Here is a 16218-nt window from a genome sequence, read left to right as displayed (position 1 = left end):
CATCCTTTAATTGGTCACTTGGAATTCAATTAGATGTAAGCTTTTCCTTTAGGTGACACCCCCTTATTTTGTTCAATTCCATACCTCCATATCCTGATCGACCTGGCAAGAGAATATATATATATATATATATGTGTGTGTGTGTGTGTGTGTATCCCAATGAGATTGACTCATTACCAGCATCCAATTGCTCAAATCACGCGCACACACATGAACGGTCGTGAACAACCATGACTAATTGGGGGAAAAAAGGATACCAAGTCATTACTAAATCAAAGCTTGCATTGTCTTATATTTTATGATATGAGTTATAAGACGAAAGCAAGTGGGAGGAAGTGACAGCAACGGTTCTCTCCTTCTTAAACAGCATATCATGAAGGAATATACTACTCATGTCCAAAGACTCAAAATCAAAGACGCATCTTAAATAATAGATTCGCGTCTAATCTAATAATTAAAGCAATCCGTGTTTTGTTCTGTCTTTATTTTCTTATTTGTTTTGTGGGTATTTGGTGAATTATATCATTATTCTTCCTAGATTCTTATGAACTCCCTCTACCGACTTGCCCCTCGTTTGATTAATATTTGACTTATATATGATTTAAGTATGATCTGATTATAATTAAACACAGGAAATGCACAAGTGTCTTTTATTAATTAATTCTATAATATTTGATCCGGACGAGAAAACTAAAACTGTTTCGTGGGCCTCATAAGTCATAATTAGTGAAAAAAAAAGAAAAAAAAAGAAAGATAAAAGACATACTCGGATCAATGAAAGAAACACTACAAACCCATTAGGCCCAACGGGCCGCTTCATGAACAGAAGAAAATTTAATACCATTCGAGGTTTGCACTTTGCATGAATACTTGGTCAAAGAGACCAGAGATCTATGAGAGAATACCATGGTTTTAAATATTGTAACAGTCAAAAAACCGCAAATAGATCCAATTTTCAGTTTTGGATAGATTTTCCCTCGGTTTTGGAGGTTTTATCAGACCAAATTAGGGTCCAGATTCAACCGAATCTGACGGTCAGGTAATTTAAAAACTGTGGAGATAACCAGTATGTATGATCAATAATATAAATGATTTGGGAAAAATATAGTTAATAAAAACATGTATGTTTCATTCCACGCGTATAGTAAAATTACATCTTCTTTTATTATTCGCCAGAATTACGCTTCCCCCCTCCTCCCCACACCCCCCCCCCCCCCCCCCAAAAAAAAAAAAAAGTCTTAAGAATTTTAAATTTCGAAAGAACATATGTACGTCAAGGCTTCTTTAAAGGGTTTTAACCTTAATGGTGGTTGATTGGGACTAAGTTTAGTATTATAGGAGTAATTAATTTAAGGATATTGACCTCCAAAGCTAAAATCATGTCACGATGGTTAGAAAATCTTCTAATTATTTTCACCAAAATAGTGTTATGAATGACTATATATTGCTCGATTGTTAGACATGCCGTGATGGTCAAGCGATTTGCCATAATTGGGTATTGAATAATGAGTAGTACCAAATAGCCTTAGTCATGTGCTGCTTTTATTATGCAGTGTAAGTAAATTATGATTCATTCTCCTCATTGTCCAATGTAATGCTTTTGTGGAAGCATTGGTGAGAGTGAGACCTTACTAATATTTTAATAATCCCACTTAAAAAAGCATCTTTTTCCTCTGCCTTTTGTTTCTAGGTTTTATATATATATATTATCTCAATTGAGTTAAAAAGAAAATAGGTGCTACCGACATAAATTTCCTAGATATTCTGTAATAGTAACAGTTTAGAACTCTTTTACTTATTAAAAAAAAAAAAAACAATTTAAAACAATTTTAATATGAAGTAACTCTTTAATTATGAAAGTTTTATCACCGTATTCCGTTAGCGTGATGGTCACTTCCAAGTATAAGTGTTTATGGGGTGTGAGAAGAAGAGATAAGGAACAAGGTTCAAGTCTCTAGGAATGAAAGTTTCTCACACATATATACTTAGACTATTTTAAAATAGAATTTCTATTTTGTATATAAAAAAAAAATCACGAAAGTTTTTACCATAAGACTCTTGTGCTTTTACCTTTTGATGTACTCTAAAGTTTTTCCACCTTTTTAAAACTGTCAATCTAATCAAATTATTGACTGAGAAGGTAGCTTGCTTAGATTGGCAAGCCCCTATTTTCTACTCGCTATCATCATTGTATTACATATAGAATTTAAGTTTATCTCACGTTATTCCCATTTGGTTGTGTCACGTCTAGATGCTAGACCTTGATAAACATTGTCATTCATTTTTTAAACACAGGAAATGCATAATTGTTCGTTTGTGAGCCTCATAAGTCATAACTAGTGAAAAGAAGAAGAAGACATAATTGGATCCATGAAAGAAGTACTACAAAGTACAAACCCATTAGGCCTAGCAGCGAGCCGCTTCACAAACAGATTAAAATTTCATACCATTCAAGGTTTGCACTTTGCACGGACACATGGTCAAAGACTTCAAAGATTTGCGAGAGATAACCATGGTTTTAAAAATCATAATGATTAAAGAGTTGGAAATTGGTCTGGTTCTCAGTTTTTGACAGGTTTTTCCTCGATTTCGGAGGTTTTTAACGGATTGGATTAAAGTCTAGTTCCTAGTTGAACCGGACGATCTGATCTATTTTAAAACCATAGAGATAACCTGTATATATGGTCAATGTTATAAATGACTTGGAGTAAAAAAAAAAAAAAAATTTCCTTTGTAAAATGGTTGTAAATTTATAATAGTTATTTTTTAATAGATGTAACTCCGTTTTAGATTTATATACTTAAAAAAAAAAAAAAATTCCATTTTACTCATCTTTTTCAAAATTTTCATAGGTAACAATTAATTTACAACCAAAACTAAGACTAGAAGTGCCCTTAGTTTTTTTTTCCCATTTATCATTGACGGAAAGATTTTCCTTTCACAAAGTTTTTTCTTTTCTTATCTTTTTCCTTTTTAGAATATTCTCTCCCAGAGATCTAGTAAAGTAAATCAAATTCTACACTAGTATATCTAGGATATGATATCCACCATGATGAGAATTGTTATTTCAATCGTTTTAATCTTATCATTTTATTTATACTCATGAAGGAATGATAAACATTAAAATATTTTAAAATGTGAATATTATCATAATAGTTATTGTGCGTGCCAAAGATGAGACTAATGGGCTGTGCCTCACTTGGGCTCACAATCTATTTGTGACGTGGGCTTTGGATTTCCTAGCTTGGGCAGTTCCCAACACAGAAACCCAACGTAGCAACTTCTCCTGAGGTGTTCCCCTACCCCCACTGCTGTTATTCTCCTGTTGCTCCCTTGCTCCTATCCTCAATTTTCTCTCCAACCTTTCAACCACCCCCTCTTCTCCCTTATCTTCTCATATTTATAGCCCAATGCTTAGTGGGGAGTTATGATTACTCTTACAGTTAGTGATAGGGGAGGTTCAATGTCGTTATTGCTAAGTAGATGTTTAGTTGGGAGTGGGGTGTGATGAGAGTGGCATTGGAACTAGCTCCCCACTTCAAAATGGATGTTCAGCAAATGTTTTTCCCAGGGCGATACCAGTGTAACTGAGGTATAGTGTCCCTAGTCAATCATGCTCCGGTCCAAGGTGTACCTTGCCGAGTAGATCCTAGGTTATCAGCTACAATGAACATTCATTGTAGTGGTTCACTCAATAGGTTCTGGGCCGGGCGCAATGTCGTGAGGCTCGGGCCCATGGCCTTGGCAGACCCAGGGTCTAGTTTTAGCCAAGTGGGTTGGGCCCGTGGGCCGTAATGTAAAGTTGGATTTTAAGGCCCAATGCCCAAATGGGTCTGGGGGTCCCGTGCCTAGGGGTGTCAATTCGGGTTAGCGTATCGGGTTCGTGTCGTGTCAAGGTAGGGCTATTCGACTAAATGGCTCAACCTTAACCCGATCCATTTAATAATCGTGTTATGATTCTTCAACCCTAACCTGACGTATTAATAAGGCGGGTTGACCTGACCCAACCCATTTGACACGCTTAATAAACGATTCGTGTTGGGTTGACACAAATGTAACACAACCCATTTCAACCTACATAATATTAAATATAACATCCATCTAGAAATAATATTTTTTACATCCCAAAAAGCAGTGCATACACTTCAAGTCTTCAACTCACATTCAAAATAATATAGTTCAACAAAAATATAATATTCATCTAGAAAATAAGTTCTTTACACTCTAAAAGAAGTGCATACACTTCAACCCAAATTCAAAATAACTAAGTTTAACAAAAATAAAATAATATAGTTAAAAAAATATATATAATATCCTTGGAACTCGTCAAATGCTAAGTATCAATATTTAAAGAATTTGAGTAAACAGTAGACTAATCCTGACTATGACCACGATTATCATCCATAGATTCTTTGTTGATATTCAAATTCATAACATCTTCCACAAGCTCATCCAATTTTATTTGTCCAAGTTCTATGCCAAAAAAAAAAAAAAAAAAGTATTAGTAGTTCTAGGGTCTGTAAAGTTTCAATTTCTAATTATATCTCTTGTAAATTTTTGTAATTACTCACTTTTCTTTTTAAATTTAAAATATATGTTGGATATAAAAGATATTTGAAAATTTTTAAATAAAATAAATATTTATTTGTTAAATGAGTTAAACGAGTTGTGTTAAGTGGGTCATTTCGGGTTGAGACAAATAAATTGACGTGTCAAACGTGTCTATTGCGGGTTGACCCAATTATGACACGTTTCTTATCGTGTCGCTTTCGAGTCGACCCGTTTATGACTCAAACCCATTAAGGTCCAACCCTAACCCGAAAAAACTCGTGTCGGGTTCGTGTCGTGTTTGCAGGTTGGGTCGAACATTGACACCCCTACCCGTGCCGTACAGTTACCTATAATGGTCATACCCTAAAAAAACATAGTAATATTACAAAATTTCCCTGAATGGTTTATTGGAAAAATCTTATACCTCCATCCCCTTTCCAATAGATAAAATGTCATGCTAAGGTTATCCTATACAAAATTGATGACATCAGTGAGTAATGTAGAAGACATATCATTTTTCATAATTGTTGACATGACCATGATATATTGTGATTTATGCAATATCACATGCATGTAAATTCATCATTTACACCATTTTTGTTATGCTCTAATTACATCATATTAATGGTTATGAAAAACTTGTAAAAAAAAATGTTTGTCTGTATTATTGTTAATCATATTTCACTAGTTCAAACGCTTACTAGAAACTAGATTTCACAATTTGACTGAATGTGATAAATATTATTATTAATGGAATCAGAAGTACAATTGAGCACTACAAAAATGGATTTCAATTATTATAAGGATAAGGTTTGGTAACAAACTTGGTTTTAGCCTTAAGACTACAACTCCACTTAATATATTTTTATTGGATCAGAATTTTGACAAATCGACCATTAAATTGCATTTTCTTCTTATACTCTTCATACTTAAAAATCTTGTAGAAAATAAAAAAATGATGATGTGTGAAATTAGTAGGCTGAATGCTTCGGGTTTCAATGGCAGTTGGATAACCTAAAAAGAAGAAAGAGACTATCAAAGATGACTGGGGTGAACCAACCAAGGACCTTTCGACGATTAAGTCAAGATTTCTCTATAGGACTTAAGTATAGTGAGTAGATGAATAGTAAAAGTGTACCTTGGCTGGATGAGGCTTGGCCCTTTTATAGAGAGTTTTGGAGTGGGTCTACTTGTTAGGCTCTACTAACATCATGGGAGATGTGTGGACTTAGGAGCGAATTTCGAAGAATTCACCCCATGTCTCGAAATAGTGGATCGTGATCCGATTGTTTTGTGTCTATAGAAAATACTCTAAAATTCACTAAGTGTTAGTTGATCGTCTACTCCTTCTTGTGTTGTGGACGATTAATATCTCTTTGGATGACCAAAACCTCCTTGGACAACCTCTTTTCATGTTTGTAGTGCATCTTTTTATTATCTCCCTTTTGAAGATAGTCTTGGACGTTGTTGGGCTTTGCACGACCTGTATAGACAAATATGACTTGTTATAATTCACCATCAAAAGATAAATAACGATATCATCAATCAAATGATTAAATTTTAAATTTTTATTTTTTAAAATTATGCATAAAAAAAAAGTTTTATAGATCAAATGATAAATAACATTTGTAGGGATAAAGGCCCAGAATGACATCTTGGGCCTTGGGCCTTTGTCCGGGATAGCTGAATTGTATGAGGAGAAGCAAGTAGTTATCAGGATTTCCTATTGAGAGACTTATAAATGAGTTACGAACGGAATGTGATCCGAGGAGAGGCTCATCCTCAGATATGATAAAGACAGCTCAAGCACATATTTCAGCAACTTAGGTAACCCTCCAAGAAGCTCTAGCAATAGGAACGTGTCTCATGAACGTGCAAGAAGGAAGGAAACTAAAAAATATCTAAGGGAAAGCTGCTACCACCGCATTAAATGCACTACAGCTACTTTTCTGGCCACATTTATGTGGAGAAGACCTCTAAACAGTGCTACCTTGGCAAACGCAACTCACAGAAAGCCAAAAAGGGTGTCTGATGGGACAGGTACTCAAGTAAGAACTCAGATGATCAACAAGTGTAGGATTAAAATGGTCCAAAGAGGACTCTATAACGTGAAAGACCCTCCATGGGAGAGGGAGGAGAAAAACTGTAAACAAATCTGTAATAGAGCTTTAAACATAAAATATTTAAGAATCATCGTCCTCGGACCAATCTAAGAACATTATTCCTTAACAAACTTCTGTTATCTTTCTCTTTTTAGCATCAAAACCTGTTTTTCTGTTACCTGATTCACGTAAGTCCAGTTTCCCAACCCATTCTCTACAAATTTATTGTTTTGGGCTTAAGTCCAGATATTCGTTGGGCTAGGAGTCTAAAGCTGGTCCTTACAACATTCAATTGGCTTAAAATTTGATATGTGTGTTAAGAACATAAAAAACATGCAATTCAAACGGTTAGATTTTCAAAATATATAACAATACTAATTTTTTGAATACAAATCGTAACTGCTCCATTTGTAGTATTAGAAAAAACGAGTAAAAAAAACCTATCTTTGGTCACAAAAAATGTATGGCTTAATTTTAGAGATTGTTTTCCACTAATTTTTTTTTAAAAAAAACAACACTATCTCACGGCAAATTAACTAAAGGAAATTAGGAGATTTTTTAAAAAACTCATTTAAGGTTGTTACCAAATATAGAAAAATGAGATAGATTTATAAAAAAATAAATTTTGAAAAATCATTCATTTTTTAGAAAACAATATCTCCTAAACAAACCGATAAAAAAAAATTACTCTAATTACGATAAAACCATAAACGTTATATATGAATCATTAAAATGACTTTTTTTTTTTTTAATATATATATTTTTTGTTTTTAATGAGAATTAGAATGACTTAAACAAATCACATGGATCACGTGACTTTTTATTAATGCCGACTTGCCGAGGAACTTTTCAAAATTCTGTCCTTCAACGAGAACGAACGAACGCACGAACGAGAGGCGACGAGACGAAGAAGAAGAATTTTTCAAATTGTAAGATTTTTCTTTCGTTTATTTAATTTATTTATTTTTCTTTGCTTCGTTTTGTAATTCGCTCGTTCTCAAATTGGACTTTCACGCTTCTCTACAAGGTTTAGGTAATCCTTTCGTTAAATACTTATTTGCAATTCTCCACTGATTTATTTAGATTCACTAACAGTTACATCCAACGTAAGATTACAAAACCGTTTCTAAATTAACATTGGTGCCTTTTACATGTCTGAGTAGAAAAAATTGTAGTATTGAGGTTTAGCAAATTATAAGACAGCTGAAATTTTGCATGATATAGGTTTTTGTTGTTGTTGTTGTTGTCTTTGTGTGATTGTATCTGTGTTGTGACAACTTTTATAGTAAAGCTTTGGTGATTGTTTATTGGGAACTAGAATCTGTGACAGCTTCTAAGCAAGTTATGTGCTCAAAGATTTGACATGGGGGGGAGGTAGATAAAGTGATTTGAATAATTGGGTTTCCTTCTGATAGTTAAGGATTTCAAATGAAAAGCTAATAAAAAGCTTTAGTGGGTGCCGTGCCCATGTCGTACCTGTGTCGGTCCTATCTGCCGTATTATATTATAATTTTTTCAAAAATTGCTCATGTCACCATATCATACCTATATCTGTATCTGTGTCTGTGCATCCTAGTGTGCCCTTATGAATTTTGATTTCACCATGTCTGAGTAGAAAATAAAAATTATAGTATTGAGGTTTAGCAAATTAAAAGACAGCTGAATTTTGCATGATATAGGTTTTTTTTGTCTTTGTGTTATTGTATCAGTGTTATGTCAACTTTTATAGTAAAGCTTTGGTGATTGTTTATTGGGAACTAGAATCTGTGACACTGATTTCAAAAAAAAAAAAAAGAATCTGTGACACAGCTTCTAAACGAGTTATGTGCTTAAAGATTTGACAAGGGGGGGAGGTAGATAAAGTGATTTGGATAATTGGGTTTCCTTTTGATAGTTAAGGATTCCAAATGAAAAGCTAATACAAAGCTTTAGTGGGTGTCTTTCTTCTTGTGGTGTGTGGCCTAAGATACACAGACACTTCATTTTGGGCGTTGTACCTGAGTTGTAACGGTGTCATATCTGCTATATCATGTTATAATTTTTCAAAAATTGCTTATGTCACCATATTGTACCCATTTTTGTACTTGTGTTCATGTTTGTGTTTGTGCATCCTAGTGTGTATCATTAGGCCGGAGGAGGATTTGAATCCTGGTCATCTCCAACAGAAACATCAGAAAGTGTCAGTTGAGCTACAAGGCTCTTGGTGTTAGGAAAGACATTGACTACAGAAAATTTTAGGAAAATGTGTATAATCATTATGGACTGGTGTTTTATGTGCATTAGACATGGCTGGATTGTGCCTCATATGCTTCTCTATCGTGTGGTGGCTCACAAATTGTGGTCCTGATCTTTTGCATGTTTTGGTATTATTTGGGTTATTGCTTATTTTGTGATGGAGCTTTTGGCTTGTTGGATGGGCCCTTTCGGCAAATGCATTAATGGGAGAATTTGCAAAACAGTTCCCTCACTCATAATGTGGTGTCATTGGAGGGAGAGAAATGCGCCCTTACTTTGAAGGATAAGAATAAGAATTGGTTAAGTTGAACTTCTTATTGCTGAAGACTTGTTATGAATGGACTTCAGCTTCCAGTAACTTCTCTAATGTGGATTGTTTCGGTATACATATCCTTTGTGCAAGTGTATTTTGGATATGCAAAGTTTGAGTTACTGCCACAACAGGAATTTGATATGTTTGCACCCCCATGGACTTGGTTCAAGCAATTAGTGTTTGGTTGATTCTTGCATTATGTCATGTTCTCCAGTCCATATTGGATATGTATGTGATCTTAGGATTCGAGGTTAGAAGTGTATATGGTGCAAAACTCACTGTTTGTACCTCAAGCATATTTTTGACAAAAAGAGATATCTAGAAGCCATTTATAGTGCATTTGGTTTAGCTATTTTTAGGTGCTTATGCAGTTTGTTTTCTTATGCATAGCTTTTTAAGCCTCACTTTTTTTCTAGATATGAGTTTGCTCTTGCCCACTTTCAACAAATAAGCAAATAAGAGAAAAACGTAAAGAGCTAATCCAAATACACATTTAGTAATGTTTTTATAAGTACAGAAACAAAAGTAGTTCCTCTGTAAAATTTCATGTTTTGATGCAGCTTTGCTGCTCTCTTTTTTTCCTGATCATTTGATAGTTGGGGGAGGGGGCATTTGAACCCCTAAATGTCTTTGTTGGAAATACCAGGAAGTGCCATTTGAGCTACAAGGCTATTGACTCTTTGCAACTATTACTTGCTTCTGTGAATGAAGGTGTTGTTTATGGTCTGTACAAATGTGAACTGGATGGTGGTTATGCAGGTCCACATAGGTGGTTTTAGGCTTTCAGCTATGTGTTTTATGCCTCTATGGTTTCACATATGGATGCATCTGGTGTACTTGTTTTGGAACATTGATTTCAATTCTAATTGGGATAAACTTCGCAGGTGTAATTCTATCTGGTTTTAAAAATTGCTGTAGTTAGAAGGTCAAGATGGTTGCAACAGAAGAGAATAGTGCACTATTCCCGATCTTCGTCTTGACTGTAATGGCTCTACCTTTGGTGCCCTACACAGTATTCAAGTTATTTCATGCATTCTCTAAAGAGAAAAAGAACATTCACTGCCAGTGCTCTGTATGCTTAAGTTCTGGAAAGTACCGCCAATCCATATTTAAAAGGGTAAGTCTATCTTCCAACTATATCTTATTTTCTTAATGTTTGTATTGGAGGATTTCTCTGATGGCCTGGCTGCATATTAATTGTTTTGGTTTACCTTACAGATCTCAAACTTTTCAACAGGTAGTAACCTGACCCTTGTGCTTCTTTGGATTGTCATGATGGTCTTGGTATACTACATTAAGCATATAAACCATGAGGTATTTGGTACTTCATTTTATGATGCTCCATATTCTTTCCTTTGATAGTGGATGGCTAATTATCATTAACAAAGTCAGGCTGGTACTCATAATGGAACATATTCCTTTGTTTTTCACCTTTTCCATATTCAGATACAAGTGTTTGAGCCATTCAGCATTCTTGGATTGGAACCTAGAGCTTCGGATTCAGATATAAAGAAGGCGTATAGGAGACTTTCTATTCAATACCATCCCGATAAAAATCCAGATCCAGGTTCAAGTTTTCCATATCTTCATCTTATTTGTTGTTTTCACCTCTGGGTGGCTAGAAATGTCTTGTTAAGGGCCTGAGCTTATGAAGTTTTTCTCCCTCTTTTGTTTCAGAGGCTCACAATTATTTTGTGGAATACATATCAAAAGCTTACCAGGCTCTGACAGATCCAGTATCTCGTGAGAATTTTGAAAAATATGGACATCCAGATGGCAGGAAGGTAGTATTTTTTTTTCCCTTCAATAACACAGGAAGAAACCCTTTTGCTATGTTTTTTATGTGTTGAAGTGGGGAAGTTGATTTACTTGAACATGTACCACTGAATTAATGTTATATTTTGTTTGAGTCAGGGGATTGAAATGAGTGTAGCTCTCCCTCTGTTTCTGTTAAATATTGATGGGGCATCGGGTGGAATACTTTTACTCGGGATTGTTGGAGTCTGTATCCTTTTGCCCTTGGTGATGGCTGTCATATATCTATCAAGGTCATCCAAATATACTGGAAACTATGTCAGGCATCAAACTATGTCTGCCTACTACTACTTCATGAAGCCTTCTTTAGCCCCAAGGTATTGAATTTCTCCAGGCTGATATTTTGGTGCACTTATTTGTCAGTCTTCAACTCCCGCTAAATAGTCACTATTGCTTTGGATTTCTTGCATTGATGAAAAAAATGTGGATGTAATCAATAGGGTACACTTTTAAACCTTCCTCCAAACTTCTCTTTCTTTATGCTGTTGGCAGGCCCATCTCCTTCCACTAAATGGCCTTTCAGGAGTTTGGCATCATATAGGGGTTGGTGTCAGGCCAAAAGCTTTTCATAAAATGTTTTTAACCACCAAATAAACATTGGGGTAAGCTTTTGTTTTTGCAGAGGGCAAGTAATCTCTTGCTTCCAACTTGTTTTCCACTCTTAAACAGACAATATAAACATAAGATTTTATCTGGTTTTACATTGCTGCCAAATATTCTCATGGTTGCTATAGAGTTTATTCCACTACTGAGTTGTGTGTGCCTGATTTTTCTTTTTGATTTCTCTTTTATTACTTCACTTTTACAGCAAGGTCATGGAGGTCTTCACAACGGCTGCTGAATATATGGACATTCCAGTTCGTCGGAGTGATGATGAACCCCTTCAGAGACTATTCTTGTTAGTGAGGAGTGAGTTAAACCTGGACCATAAGAACATTCGTCAAGAACAAGCCAAGTTTTGGAAGCAGCATCCGGCTCTTGTAAAGGTGATTTGCTTGGGCTCTGTCTGGCAGACTGGCACTCTGATTTCTACAGTTCTCACATTTCACTTGGGTTCACACACTTAACTTATTACTATTCAGACAGTATTGTTGGTCCAAGCCCAATTGAATCGAGAGTCTGCTGCTCTATCTCCAGCATTGCTGGGTGATTTCAGGCGTGTGCTTGAATGCTCACCTCGTCTTCTTGAAGAATTAATGAAGGTATATTTATGTTTCCTGACCCATACCCTTGATGAGTAACTTGCCCCTTGAAGATGCTTTTCATCTCTGAAATATTTGATTCCTTAGATATTCAAAAATTTCTCTGCATATTCTTTTCAAGTTACCCTGCATCTTTATACAAGTGACCATTATTTCGTAAAAATTCTATTTATGAGAGGACTTTATTTGAGGATTTTGAAGAAAGTTAACTGCAGTGCTGTCATGGTTGATGGAAAACCTGGTAGTGCTCTATTCATTATCTTTTTTACCTATCTTTCTATCTTTCTTAAGACAAAGGAGAAAACATATTGTTAAATCCTCTTTCCTGCTCTAAAGAAATTTATGAACCTGTAGGTAATGGAAATCCCTGTGTATCTAGGCCTATTCCAGAATTTTGTGGATGACAAAGGCAAATATATATATACATATATATTTTGTTTTGGGGGGGTGGGGGGGAGGGGGGGAGTTTGTAATTGAAAATGTTAGCTTGGGTTCACTGCCAGCTTTTGTACTTTAAAGCCTCACTATTTCTAGGTACAGTTGTACTATTACAAAGCTTTATTTTTTAAACAAAATAAGCTCATCCAAAACACTGGGAAATAGTGTTGGGTGTGTATCAGTTGGTTGCATCTTGACAGTTATCTTGATTTTTAACTTCTCCTCTTAAAGGAAACAATTATGTGCTTACACATGCATCTTAGATGCATTTCAGTTTTAATTCTTCCAGAAGTTATGGTAATTGATATGTGCTTTATGGATACAGATGGCAATTCTACCCCGCACTTCTCAAGGCTATGGATGGTTGAGGCCTGCGATTGGAGTGGTTGAGCTTTCTCAAAATTTCACCCAGGTTATTTTTCCTGCCAGAGTTCACCCCCCCCCCCCCCCCCCCCACACACACACACACTTTTTCTTTCTTCTCTTAGCTTGACATACTGGAGATCATATGACTGTTTTATGCCTTCTTTGATACCACAGATTTGAACATAAGACCTATGACAACTACACAACACCCTTTTATTCCCTGAGCTTGCATATTGCTACCAACACCCCATCATTCAATTTGTTTTTGATATGAGCTCATTGTTTCCCTTTCTAGAATAATTCACTTTGAAGACAATCTACTTTTCATGGTCAGATTTTTCTGTAATGCCATAGAAGTTGACATGGATTTTCATGTGATTCTAATACCCTTTTGTTCCTTGTGCTACTTGTTTTCTGGCCAATGGTAACCAACTGCAACCTGGGAATTGCTAACCTGGTATTTAAATGCTTGCGTGACACCTCCTGAAAATTATTTTTGGTTTGCTTATATTAATTTTGGCCTGGAATTTAGGAGAATGTTTTGTGCATCTGATTTTGCTGAGAATCTTAGGACTTGATCCCTATTACGTATCATTTGGTATTCATGAATTGGGAATCCAAATGTTCAACTTTTAGTTGTCTAACTCTTATTAAATTTAGTACCATTCTTTTCATCGGTAGTCTTACTAGGAGTGCATTCTCTTTGCAAAACAATGACGCAGGCAGTTCCACTCAGTGCAAGGAAAACAGCTGGAGGATTTAGCGAAGGAATTGCACCCTTTCTGCAGCTGCCACACTTTAGTGAGGCCATTGTCAAAAAGATCACACGTAAGGTAAGGAAATTTCTTCATCTTCAGTTTTTTGCCCTCTCTTTGGGAAATTCATGTATCTCCAATAATATTCTGGTTTACTACCTGCACTAAAGCAACAGTTTAAGCTTGATCTCCTGTGATAAATTGACACTGCACTTGTAGTTATCACTTTATCCATTCAGACCTATGATATGCTTATGGTGGTAAGATATTGGATAACAGACAGTATTCAGTTTTTCTTGGAAAAAGATGATCATCAATTCCAACAAATTTGATATGAGTTCTTTTGCGACTCACTATTTTTTCTCTACCACTCACAATCTATCATGTCAGTGTTGTGGCAAAAAACTTGTGCCCCTAAACTTTCTCATTTGATAAAGAGCCTGATTTGACTATCCATATTCTAACTATTGTTGTATGTTACCCTTACTACAATTATTGGTGGGCTGTACAAACTGCAGTATATTGGGGCTCAGGCTTTCCTTTTAAATTTAAAATTTATTTCTGTATCCTTTTCTCCCCTTTTTTTCCAACCTGCAAAGAGAAGGGTTGAAAAAGAGAGAGTGGAGGTGGGTTCTGTTAGTGTCTCAAACACTTCATATAATTGCAGAAAGTGCGTTCTTTTCAAGAGTTTCAAGACTTGACTCTACAGGAGCGTGCTGAGCTGCTGACTCAGGTTGCTGGATTTTCTGCTGCTGATTCTCAAGATGTTGAGATGGTTCTTGAAATGATGCCTTCAATAACGATTGGTATCAAATGTGAGACAGAGGGTGAAGAGGGAATACAGGAGGGTGACATAGTCACGATGCATGCTTGGATCACACTGAGGCGGGGGAATGGCCTGGTCGGTGCCCTTCCACATGCTCCTTACTTCCCCTTCCACAAGGAAGAGAATTTCTGGTTGCTGCTTGCAGATTCTGTCTCCAATGATGTTTGGCTGTCCCAGAGGGTAAGCTTCATGGATGAGGGTGCTGCGATAACAGCTGCAACAAAAGCAATTCAAGTGTCAAAGGAGGGCTTAGGGTCTAGCTTGAAGGAGATAAATGCAGCTGTTAAAGAAGCTGTGGAGAAAGTGAGGAATGGATCAAGGTTAGTAATGGGCAAGTTTCAGGCCCCAGCTGAGGGAAATTATAACCTAACTTCTTACTGCTTGTGTGACTCGTGGATTGGTTGTGACAAGAAGACAACCTTGAAGGTGAAAGTTTTGAAACAGAGCCGAGCAGGTACAAGGGCAGGTGACTTGGCAGGAGAGGGTCTAACAGTGGAGGATAAGATTGAGGACAAAGAGGATGAAGAAGAAGAAGGCTTTGATGATTATGAGAGTGAGTACAGTGAAGATGATGAGGATGATAAGGGCACAAATACAAATGGGGTTGGGGGCAATGTCAGTGTCCATGAAGAACACAGTGGTTCAAGCTCTGATGGGGAAGAGTGAAAAGTTTCCTTTATTTTAATTAATTTATTTATTTTCCCTTTTCATTCGAATACATGGAGCAGGTGAGGTCTATACAACTGTTCCTTTGTAATTTCCCGTGCTTGGCTTCCCAAAATAACAAGAAAACCCTTTACAGTTTCACTTCAAGTAAATCAATTTTGCAGGGATAGTGTATTTTGAAGGGTTCAACTAGAAATAGGGTTCAAAGTTGAATGATTCTTGATCCATTAACATGTTGGAATTCATTTTTAATGTACCTCGTTCTAGTTTGGATGTAGTTTGGCCAGGACTGAAGTAATAGGGTCTCTCTCTCTCACACACACACACACACACATCAAAACTGAAGCTCTTACATGTACAACAATCAAGTTTTAGTCCCGAAACTGCTCGTGTAATAGAGTAAAATCCTCCTCTCTTTCCCCTGCTGCTGGTGCAGAGATCAGTGTTGTTTTATCTATGGGCAAACAGGAGCTTTCATTCTGTCAAATAGAGCTTGGGTTCATTCTTCATCCTCATTGAACTTAGCACTTACCCTTTACTTATTCATTTGTTGCTTGTCTTTCGTTTTGTTCCCCCTGGTCAAAACTCAAAAGACAAACAAATAACCGTATGACAGGAATAACCATTAGCCATATTAACGCCCCACTACCCTCAAAATGTTAAAACCATGAAGGCAGAATATAATGCCAACTTAGCCTAGTCAATTATTCTGATTTTCCCATAAGCCCCGCCTGCAGCCATTCTTTAAGAACTTGAGAACATCCCAAAGCAACAATACTCATGCATTTAACGATAATGCAACGTGTCAATTTCCCTTTTATTCTTAATGGCTAGAAAGTTCATGTATTTTCCATACATCTGCATTGCAGAAGAATTGAACCAGACAAGTCCAGTATTTTTCAATATCCTCCAAATAATTTGTATTAATTGTGGTAAGATTACAAATGAT

The 16218-nt window shown here is 36.1% G+C and overlaps 1 protein-coding gene across 4 annotated transcripts; it reads left to right on the top strand.

Annotated features, from left to right (window-relative positions):
• Window positions 1-7504: 7504 nt before the first annotated feature.
• Window positions 7505-15778, top strand: LOC115953322 (dnaJ protein ERDJ2-like). Of its 4 annotated transcripts, none has more exons than XM_031070927.1 (11): window positions 7505-7582; window positions 10086-10318; window positions 10420-10515; window positions 10648-10768; window positions 10879-10985; window positions 11116-11333; window positions 11825-12002; window positions 12099-12218; window positions 12982-13068; window positions 13745-13855; window positions 14445-15778. In XM_031070927.1, the coding sequence occupies exons 2-11, from the start codon at window positions 10133-10135 to the stop codon at window positions 15267-15269; spliced, it is 2049 nt and encodes a 682-aa protein (XP_030926787.1). In that variant the 5' UTR covers window positions 7505-7582; window positions 10086-10132; the 3' UTR covers window positions 15270-15778. The 4 variants fall into 4 exon arrangements, with proteins under 4 accessions (XP_030926787.1, XP_030926788.1, XP_030926789.1 ...); XM_031070928.1 differs by lacking the exon at window positions 7505-7582 and adding an exon at window positions 7608-7686; XM_031070929.1 differs by lacking the exon at window positions 7505-7582 and adding an exon at window positions 8377-9970.
• Window positions 15779-16218: the final 440 nt, after the last annotated feature.

This window comes from Quercus lobata, chromosome 7, assembly GCF_001633185.2.
Source record: "Quercus lobata isolate SW786 chromosome 7, ValleyOak3.0 Primary Assembly, whole genome shotgun sequence".
Lineage (NCBI taxonomy): Eukaryota > Viridiplantae > Streptophyta > Magnoliopsida > Fagales > Fagaceae > Quercus > Quercus lobata.
The sequence above is the reverse complement of the archived record's forward strand: the minus strand, read 5'-3'. Positions and strand labels throughout refer to the sequence as shown.

Excerpts from the sequence above, each read along its gene's own strand:
- LOC115953322 (XM_031070927.1), top strand. The coding sequence starts at position 10,133 with ATGGTTGCAACAGAAGAGAATAGTGCACTATTCCCGATCTTCGTCTTG. Across the intron at positions 10,769-10,878 it reads CGATAAAAATCCAGATCCAG|AGGCTCACAATTATTTTGTG; the intron begins GTTCAAGTTTTC and ends CTTTTGTTTCAG. Across the intron at positions 12,219-12,981 it reads TTCTTGAAGAATTAATGAAG|ATGGCAATTCTACCCCGCAC; the intron begins GTATATTTATGT and ends TTATGGATACAG.